The 10,102-nt window shown below is 40.2% G+C and overlaps 1 protein-coding gene across 1 annotated transcript; it reads left to right on the top strand.

Annotated features, from left to right (window-relative positions):
• The first annotated feature begins 1,534 nt into the window (after positions 1 to 1,534).
• On the top strand, positions 1,535 to 9,881 carry LOC104223778 (uncharacterized). Its single transcript, XM_009775275.2, has 5 exons — positions 1,535 to 1,673; positions 1,790 to 2,133; positions 3,588 to 3,959; positions 4,253 to 8,707; positions 9,311 to 9,881. The coding sequence occupies exons 2-4, from the start codon at positions 1,981 to 1,983 to the stop codon at positions 8,669 to 8,671; spliced, it is 4,944 nt and encodes a 1,647-aa protein (XP_009773577.1). The 5' UTR covers positions 1,535 to 1,673; positions 1,790 to 1,980; the 3' UTR covers positions 8,672 to 8,707; positions 9,311 to 9,881.
• The last annotated feature ends 221 nt before the right edge of the window (positions 9,882 to 10,102 follow it).

The raw sequence follows: 10,102 nt of genomic DNA, 5'->3' as shown, positions 1-10,102 counted from the left end.
ATTTTATTAAAGAAAAATGCATTATAATAATACGTTTTCCTTAAACGCAATATTATAATGCGTTTTCCTATAATAAAATAAATAATTAAATAAAACGCAGTATGATATTGCGTTTTATACAGAAATATAATTTTTTTTTTTACCGTAAAAATGTATTTTTTTGTCCAAGATGGCATCATTCCACCTCACTTAAATCATGAACCTCGCCGCCAAATTACATATCTATCCCCTGTGATGATGGTAACTTGTCCTTTTTGCTCTTTGCCCAATCAATCATCCACCACATGCGTACGGAAGCAGAAGAGGCAATTGGACTACGATGAATCTGATGCCGAACGAATCGAATAATAAGAATGAAAAAGGAAAGAAATAGAGTTGCTTTCTTTGGAAAATAAAAGTCAAATCCCTCAAACCCACATCTGTCAACTCATCTCCCCCGACCCACCCTTACCTCCAACCCGCACCACTCAGGAAAAGAGACAATACACAATTTTATTCAGTAAACGTTAAGTATTACTCCCCTATTATACTACTATTATTCTTTTTATTATCATGTGTCAATATAGATACTAATTTAATACTATTAATCAATCCGTTAATGCTAAAAATGGTCATTTAACTACTACTTTTGAAGCGTAGTTCCACATGCACACATGATTATAGAGAATTTACCCTCAAGAGGCATTGAATTAGGAAAGTACTTAGTTTCTAAACTGTCTCAGATCCTAGACTTTATTTAATGCGAACCAATTACAATAGAATATTGTGAGTTAACGAAGTGGACGAAAGAAAATATTCATTTTTTAATTTTTTTATGTGGTTATTACTATAACAATTTTTCGTTAATAATAATTGAGCTGGAAAATATAACATGTGCTTCAACCACACTTTCATAACTCAAAGGGATTATTTGGTACAAAGGATAAAAATAATTTCAAGATAAATTTGTATATATCTTAAATTATTGATATTAGCTACTTCCTCCGTTTCATATTATGTGTTGTATTTCTCTTTTACACGCTTCTTAAAAAATATTAATTAGGAAAGAGATTGGATTATTCTACTCTTATTTATGTCATAAAACATAATTTCTCTTTATTGAATATATGTGTTATCTTCATATTTAAGAATAATTATTATTAATAGTAAAAAAAGGAAAAAAATAATTATATATTAAATTTCTAAAATAACAAATAATTTGAAAGAACTAATCACGACTATTAATATAAAACGGGACAATAATTAGTAAATAAGTTTTCACGACTTTATCCACGGCAGAGAAAACTGAAGATTGGTAATGATCTGGGGACTCGGAAAAAGAGGAGGAGGTGGCAGGGTGAGTCTGAGGGTTTTATAGTACGGTGGGGGGGGGGGGACCGGGCAGTGGACCTTTTCAGTTTAATTTTAGTTTTGGACTTTTAGTCAGTCGAGTCACATCTTCAACAGTAGCAGACCAGTCACAAACATTTCAGTCTTTTTAACTCGTCCGTGGGGCAGCTTTATCAATGCCCTGCCCACTCTGCCCAAATCTGCCCATCCCTGCCCGCTCTCCCCAAATTCCTCTATCTCTACAACCCCAACTTTCCCTTTACCCTCTCGCGACATCTTCCTCTCTCTGTCTCTCGTTTGTTAAATTGAATACTTCACTACCCTCTGTTGTAAATTTATAAAAGGTTTGTATTGTATTTTAATTGTATTCTAGCTGTATATAGCCGGTATATGTGTATACGCAAGTAGTGATATGTTGCTTATGAATTGAATTAATTGGATCTACAATTGATGGTTGCAGATCGGTGAATTGATGTTTTGCTGTTGAAATTGAGTTAAGGAAGCTAGGGTTTTTGTTTATTTTGTTGAGCGATCGACGGTTTTTTTAGGGTTGAGGAAATTGGGCATTTTTAACTAGGGTTAGAGGAATTGGATGGTATAATTGATGGTTGAGGGGGAAGGAATAGGGGAAAATGCAAGGGGAATTTTATTATGCATGGGATTGGGAGGATACAGAGGGATTGTAAAAGGAGGAGTGGTGGTGGTGGTGGTGGTCAGCACATGCCGGCGACGATTACAAGGAGGACTGTAGCCGCCGGTGATTCTCCTCTTGTTTCTACTGTTACTGCTGATTCCTTCTGCAAGGTATTACCTTGGAGGGTCTTTTCGATTTTGCCTGATTTTCTCTCTTTTGACGAGAGTTCTGTAATAGTGATAGGTGATTTAAAATGTCCAGTAGTATTGATAAAGTGTTTTGCATCACAGTACCTGTTCCTACACTGATTTTAGACGTGCAAAGCAGATTTGTTTTTGGTGGTGGTGGGTGGTTTTTTTTTTTTTGGGGGGGGGGGGGAGGTGTATGTGATTTTTGTTCCAGTTGGAGCTTACCCCCTTTTTTGGCGGTTGTATCAGTTTAGCTTTAGAGGCTTGTAGCAGTGTTGTATAGTAAATATGGTCATTTAATTGCATTCCATATTCACGAGTAGCTTTTTTTGGTTATATTTCCCGGAGAGGTGCATAATGGGGTACTTAGTAAGTGGAATAATTATGGGAACACGTTTTGTTTTAGTACCTTATTCCAAATGATGATGTTGGGTGCTTCCAACTTTGATTTCTTTTGATCTTTCCGGCAAGGAGAGGCCGATGGTGTTGGTTTCAACTGTGGGGAAAAAACTAAGAAATGGTTACTTTCTTTTCTGGAACTCATTTGTGTCTCTTCTACGAATATTTATCAATATGTTCCTGAAGACATTGGCACCAACTTGGAAGTGATTTCTTTTTTCTGTTCCAGTTGATCATGAGAAAAGATGTGCATTGTTCTTCATCAAGAAAAGATGTGCATGGTCACATTGCTCTCTGCCACATACTCCATGTATATGGACATGGTTACCGAACAAATGGGATCAAAATGAGCTTTGACTAAATATAATTCTTGGTGAAATTAAAGATTTTAGCATATAAATCCTTAGGAAGCAATACAGGCAGCAGTTTTACTAATTAAATGCCCTCATGTTACTAATTGACTGCTCTTGGAACCACGCTAAATAGTCTCCTCTGGCTAGGTTCAACAACAAACAACACAATGACAACAATTACACCTCACTCCCAAATGTATCACTAGGTTCACATCCGCACTTATTCATCTTGTAAGCTTGATTCGAGGTTATGTATGGCTGTTAGCTGCTCTGTTAATGTGCTTGTTGGGTGAAGAGATGCTTTAATAAAGCAAGCAGTTAAATTGCAGGTGCACTTCAAATCAGTGTTCTCCAAATTCTGTGTATATGTGTTGATAGTGTTGGTTATACCTGATGAAGTAGTCAATATCAGAGAGTACCTAGAAAATTGTGGAAGCGTGTGTTACCATAAATGTTTGCACAAAGTCAGAACGATGAGGATAAAGGGTTTTCCGCTTTACCATGCCTGCAGCCCTATCAACATCTTTCCCTATTGCTTTCTAGTTCATTTATTTACTTAGCTCTGTGTAGTTAGCTTTTTTTTCTATGCTTTTTGTAGTTTGCTTATATTTCCGTCAATTGATTGTGGCATGTCTATTGTTTATAGGATTTTCTTGGTGAAGTGAATGTTATCTTTCTATGCAGGACGGTCGCAAAATTAGTGTTGGAGATTGCGCTTTGTTTAAACCACCACATGATTCACCACCTTTCATTGGAATAATCCGTAGACTAACATTGGGTCAAGATAATAACTTGCAATTAGGTCTTAATTGGCTCTATCGTCCTGCTGAGCTGAAGCTTGGCAAAGGCATCCTGCTGGACACCACACCCAACGAAATCTTTTATTCCTTCCATAGGGATGAGATTCCAGCTGCATCATTACTCCATCCATGTAAAGTTGCATTCCTTCCTAAAGGGGCTGAACTTCCAACAGGAACATCCTCATTTGTCTGCAGGCGGGTTTATGACATTCAAAACAAGTGTTTATGGTGGTTAACTGATCAAGATTTTATTAACGTAAGTTATCATTTCATTCCTTCACAGTTCAGTATTCCTCTGCTAAACTACCGAAAGGTAAATTATATTATTGATAAAATAGATAAATGAGGTTGAAATGTTGAAAGAAAAAGGGAGAGAGAGTCTGTCTTGTTCTTAGATCTTTTTTTTTTTTGGTCAAAGAAGGATTTTGGGACTCTTTGCAGAGCAGGTGTTTGAAATGGTGAGAACAAGATAATTGCAAATCTTTCAGGCGTTAACTTTGTACTTTACACATAATGTTTCACTTATTGAATATTATTTTTCCTCTATAGGAGCTACAAGAAGAGGTAGATCAGCTGTTATACAAGACACGAGCAGAGATGCATGCAACAGTGCAGCCTGGTGGTCGTTCTCCTAAACCAATGAATGGCCCTATGTCATCATCACAATTGAAACCTGGTTCTGATAATGCACAAAGTAGTGTAACTTCTTTTCCTCCACAAGTCAAGGGAAAGAAAAGGGAGCGGGGAGAACAGGGTTCTGAATCTATTAAGCGTGAACGTTCAGTTAAACCTGATGATAGTGAAAGCATCTTGAAATCTGAAATTTCTAAAATAACGGAAGAAGGAGGGCTTGTGGACAATGAAGGGGCTGCAAAACTTGTTCAGCTCATGCAACCAGATAGATTGGACAGGAAAATGGATTTGATTAGTCGTTCAATGCTTGCAAGTGTTGTAGCTGCGACCGACAAGTTTGACTGCCTTGACAGGTTTGTACAGCTAAAGGGTTTGCCTGTATTGGATGGGTGGCTTCAAGATGTTCGTAAAGGAAGGATTGTTGAATTTAGTAATAGTAAGGACGGTGATAAACCAGTTGAGGAATTTCTCTTGGTTTTGCTGCGTGCACTTGATAAGCTTCCTGTGAATCTTCAAGCACTACAGATGTGCAATATTGGTAGATCTGTTAATCACTTGCGCCAACATAAAAACATTGAGATCCAGAGAAAGGCACGGAGCTTAGTTGACACATGGAAGAAACGTGTAGAAGCTGAAATGAACGTCATTGATGCCAAGTCTGGTTCAAATCAAGCTGTCACATGGACCTCAAGATCACGGTTGCCCGAGGCTTCTCATAGCGGCAACAAAAATCCTGTTGGTTCTAGTGATGCAACAAAGAGCTTAGTTACACAGTTTTCTGCATCTAAAACGACCTCAATTAAGCCTACATCAGTGGAAACTAGCATAAAATCCGAGTCCTTATCCCCAGGCCCCATAAAACAAGCATCATCTCCTTCATCTGGAAAAGTGGGTCCGCCAAGAGTTTCAGCTGTTGGTTACTGCGATGTTCATCTAGCAAAGGAAGATAAAAGCAGCAGTTCTAGCCAGTCTCACAATCACAGTCAATCCTTCTCAGGGAAAGAGGACGCGAGGAGTTCAACTGCAGTGTCAATGAGCAGCATCAAGATCTCTAATGGTGGTTCTCGGCACCGCAAATCAATAAATGGTGGTCATGGATCATCAGTATCTGGAGGTCAAAAAGAAAGTCCTACAAACAGAAATTCTTCATTGCACAGAAACCCTACCACTGAGAAGTTGCCGCAGTCTGCATTGAGTGGTGAAAAAACAGTTCATGTGCCTGCTGTTGAGGGGAGTAGTCACAAATTGATAGTTAAGATTTCTAACAAGGGTCGCAGTCCTGCCCGGAGTGCTAGTGGAGGATCATATGAAGACCCTACCATCATGAGCAGCCGAGCTTCTTCTCCTGTGCTTTCCGAAAAGAATGATCAGCCTGATCGTAATTCTAAGGAGAAGACTGATGCATGTCGATCAAATGTTACTTTTGACGTGAATGGAGAATCATGGCAGAGCACTGTCTTGAAAGATGTTCTCACTGGATCTGATGAGGGTGATGGATCACCTGTTGCTATTCCGGAGGAAGAGCGAAGTAAAACTGTTGGTGGGGACAGGAAATCAGCTGAAGTTGCAAAAGCTGCTTCTTCATCATCAGGATCGGAACTGAAGTCAGCGAAACTGCACGAAGCTTCTTTCAGCTCCATGAATGCATTGATCGAGAGCTGTGTAAAATATTCTGAAGCAAACACGTCCATGTCACTAAGTGATGCTGTTGGAATGAATCTGCTTGCCAGTGTGGCTACTGAAGAAATGTCCAAGTCAGAGAGGGTTTCACCTTCTATTTCTCCACAAGGAGAAAGTCCTTCAGGTGAAGAGACTGGCACAGGTGATGAGCTTAAGTCAAAGTCATCTCCTCTAGTCAGTTCTTCTGGTGACCTTATTGGGCAAAATGACGGTGATGGTAATGGTGGTAAAGAGAAACAGTTAATTGCTGCTAGTACTTCGTTGTCTGAGGGCAAACTACATGCTTACAAAAGTGCAGTGACGGAGTTTACCGGAGATAGAAGACCCACTTCATCTCCTTCTAAAGAAAAAACTACGGGAGAGTGCTTCAACTCTTCCTGCATTGGTTCACAGACAGCTGGAGATTTGAAATCAGATGTTAATGAGAAGTTGGGTGAGATGGAAAAGTCTGCTGCTTCTCCTTGCAGTCTAGCAGAAAAGACCAGTGATGGTGAACAGAGCAAACAATTCCAGGAGGGAAAAGTGGTTTCCACTAAGACTTTTGACGGTGTTCTAGATGCTGAATTAGATGGACATGGTAGTTCAATAGTAAAAGACAAAGTCACTAATGCCCTTATAAGCATGGAAGACTTAAAACGACCAGTTGAAGTTTCCGCTTCTAAATTTGAAGGCGACCACAAAAATGAGGTGAGTAGGGTTTTAGGTGTTGCTAGTACAGAGCTGAAACCAGCTTCGATTGTAGCAAAAGCTGAACCTACAGAGGGAAGTGACAAGGAAGAGCTGCAACCAACTGGTTTTAGTCGAGATTCTGTTGCACGCCAAGGTGGACAGCCTGATAAAATTGATGCAAAAAATGCTAAGCAGGTAGAAAAGCTAAATTCTTATCAAGAAGTGGTTGATACTTCAGTTATTGAAGATAAAGCCATATTTGAATCTAATTTAGCTAGAAGAAATCTGATAAAGGATGAACCTAGTGTAGAAAATAACGATATTCCTACACATGATCCCGGCGGTGGTTTATTTACTAAGGAGGCACCTGGAGTTTCTAATGTGGCAGTGGAGAAACTTGTGGAATCAAGAGAATTTAAAGACTCTGGTGTAGAGGCAGATAGAACAAAGGACTGTGCATCCACCAAGGGGGAAACTTCTTCCAGCTCTGCTGCTGCCGCTTCAGATTCAGCTTCAAAGATGAAGTTTGACTTAAATGAAGGTTTCATTTCTGATGAGGGGAAATATGGGGAGCCAATCAACTCGAGAGGCCTTGGGTGTTTGTCGAATGTCCATATAATGAGCCCATTGCCATTTGCCGTCTCTTCTGTTTCCAGTAGTCTTCCTGCTTCTGTTACGGTGGCTGCTGCTGCCAAAGGACCTTTTGTCCCGCCAGAAGATCTATTGAGAGTCAAAGGGGAGTTTGGATGGAAAGGATCAGCAGCCACAAGTGCTTTTCGTCCAGCTGAACCCCGAAAAGCACTTGACATGCATTCATGTTCCACGACCATCTCTCTTTCTGAAGCTTCTACTAGCAAGCATGGTCGGCCTCCATTAGATATTGATCTGAATATAGCAGATGAAAGAATCTTTGATGACATAAATTCTCAGGATTCTGTTCTAGCGATAGTATCTGCGGTGGACCATATAACTGATCTTGTTGCATCAAAAAGTAAACACCCAGATTCTCCTGCTGTTCATAGTTCTGGGGGACTCGATCTTGATTTGAATAGAGTTGATGAACCTAATGATGTAGGGCAGTGCTCCTTGAGTAGCAGTCATAGATTAGAGGGTGTAGTATTACCCTCAAAATCGATTTCATCCGGTGGCTTACCAACTGTTGAAGTCAGGAGGGACTTTGATTTAAATAACGGGCCTGGTGTTGATGATTCAAGTGTGGAACAGCCTCTATCCTACCAGAGTCATCAGGGAATCTTGCGTTCCCAATTTAATGCTTCTAGCCTCAGAATGAACAATCCAGAAATGGGAAACTTATCGTCTTGGTTTGCTCCTGGGAATAGTTACTCAACTATGACAATTCCATCAATTTTGTCTGATTGTGGGGAGCAGCCGCCGTTTCCAATAACCCCACCTGGTGCCCCACGAATGTTAGGTCCAGCTGCTGTTGGGTCCCCCTTCACTCCAGATGTTTTCAGGGGTTCAGTATTGTCATCATCACCTGCTGTGCAATTTCCACCTTCGCCTTTCCAGTATCCTGTGTTCCCTTTTGGAACCACTTTCCCACTTCCTTCTGCGACATATGCAGTTGGATCAGCCTCTTATATTGATTCGTCCTCTGGTGGAAGGCTTTTTACTCCACCTGTGAATTCACAGTTACTGGGACATGTAGGTGCTGTATCATCTCAATATCCAAGGCCTTATTTGGTTGCAGTTCCTGACGTTAACAGCAATGGAGCCGGAGCCCACAACAGAAAGCGGAGCCGGCAAGGTCTGGATCTGAATGCAGGTCCTGGAGCTATGGATTTGGATGGGAAAGAAGAGTCTGTTCCGTTGGCATCAAGGCAACTGTCTGTTGCTGGCTCACAGGCACATGCAGACGAGCATGGGATGATGTATCCTGTAGCTGGGGGTCTACTGAAGAGGAAGGAACCTGAGGGAGGATGGGACAACGAGAGCTTCAGGTTCAAGCAATCATCATGGCAGTAGGAATGCAAAATAGCTGCGACCTTGGCGACCTTCAAGGTGATGCGAGTTTCATTTCTTGTGTTTATGATTGTCTTCTTTATGATTTAGACTGTAAGCACCTTTTGTCTCTCATGTTGTATAAAGGCTGAATGTGATTAGTTTCTAGGCCTGTGCTTAAATTGCACGTCACAAGCTGTGGTTGAGCTGCTTGTTTGTTTTTGTAAATTCCTTTGCCTTGTAATTCTTGTTCTCTTTTAAAAATTGTGTCCCTTTTTCCGGGCAAGTATACATGCAAAGTATATGTAGGTTTTCAGCAGCACTTATTCTTTTCATTGTAGTTTGCATTGATTGCAAGAAAATGAAGAATCCCAAAAATTTGGGATCTTTGTCGTATTATCAAGTTACACTACTGGTGTTTGTCCCTCCTGAATATCCAAACTCAAAATGCTGTTACTATATACCTCATACATAAGAGAGGAAGGGCTGATTTTATAAGTGGAAAGAAATGTTTCGAAGTGTTGATTGAGCTGTTCCTTTGCTTAGAGTACGTGCATACCTTTTAGTACCATATTTTGGTGTTGATGTTGGTTGGTGGTTTAAGCATGGTGAAGTATATTTGCTTGTCTTTGGTATGACGTCTTTTTTCTTTGCTCGTTGCAGTTATTGGAGGATGGACTTTGTTGGGCTCTTCAAAGTGTCAGCTTCTAGTGTGCTCTCGAGGCTGTGTGATGTGTCCGATTACGTTTACTCTAACCACCATTTCTTTCGGTGTATGAACGGAAGGAGAACTTCGATGGGTTTATGAGCACTTGGTCAGCCATTTTGTCTGGATGGACGCAGATGAGTTTCCCTCTGTAAATATTTTAACTGTGGGAAGGCTTGAAATCTGCAATACCCAGCAACTGCGGATAAATTGTCTTATCCTTGACCAAGATATAGCCAGTGGAGGTTGGGTTTCTGGACCGAGTAAAATGGAAGGCCTTTTATGTTTTTTGTTGCTAATCATCTTTCTTGGCAGTTCCGCCCTCTTTTTTTGTGCAATTACATAAATATAACGAGGCTGACACCAAATTTTGGTTCTAGAGCGTCCATTTGCCATGCTTTTATTTGATGCAGTTGCATTGTACCTTAGATTCACTTGGTTCCTAACTTTAGCTTTAGTCTGATTCACAGATAAGACTAGTTCAAGGTTATATTATCAATAGTGTGGCGAGAAGCGTGTTTTACCTTCTAGGCATTATTTGTGAACCAAATTATTCTTGAGAGGTAGGAAAAGAATACTTGGTTTATGTTGAGGATCCAAAGGGTGTAGAATTTGGAGCAAAGGTTGGATATAATGGTCTACACTACTGTTGTGTTTTCTGCCATCGTGTGGCTGCTACTAGGGTGGTTCATATTTGGTACGGTTTTGAAAGATTTCAGTTTGGTATTTTCAGTTCGGTTTTAAAAATG

This window comes from Nicotiana sylvestris, chromosome 6 (genome assembly GCF_000393655.2).
Source record: "Nicotiana sylvestris chromosome 6, ASM39365v2, whole genome shotgun sequence".
In the NCBI taxonomy this organism is placed as follows: domain Eukaryota; kingdom Viridiplantae; phylum Streptophyta; class Magnoliopsida; order Solanales; family Solanaceae; genus Nicotiana; species Nicotiana sylvestris.
This window is presented reverse-complemented; position numbering and strand designations above follow the sequence as displayed.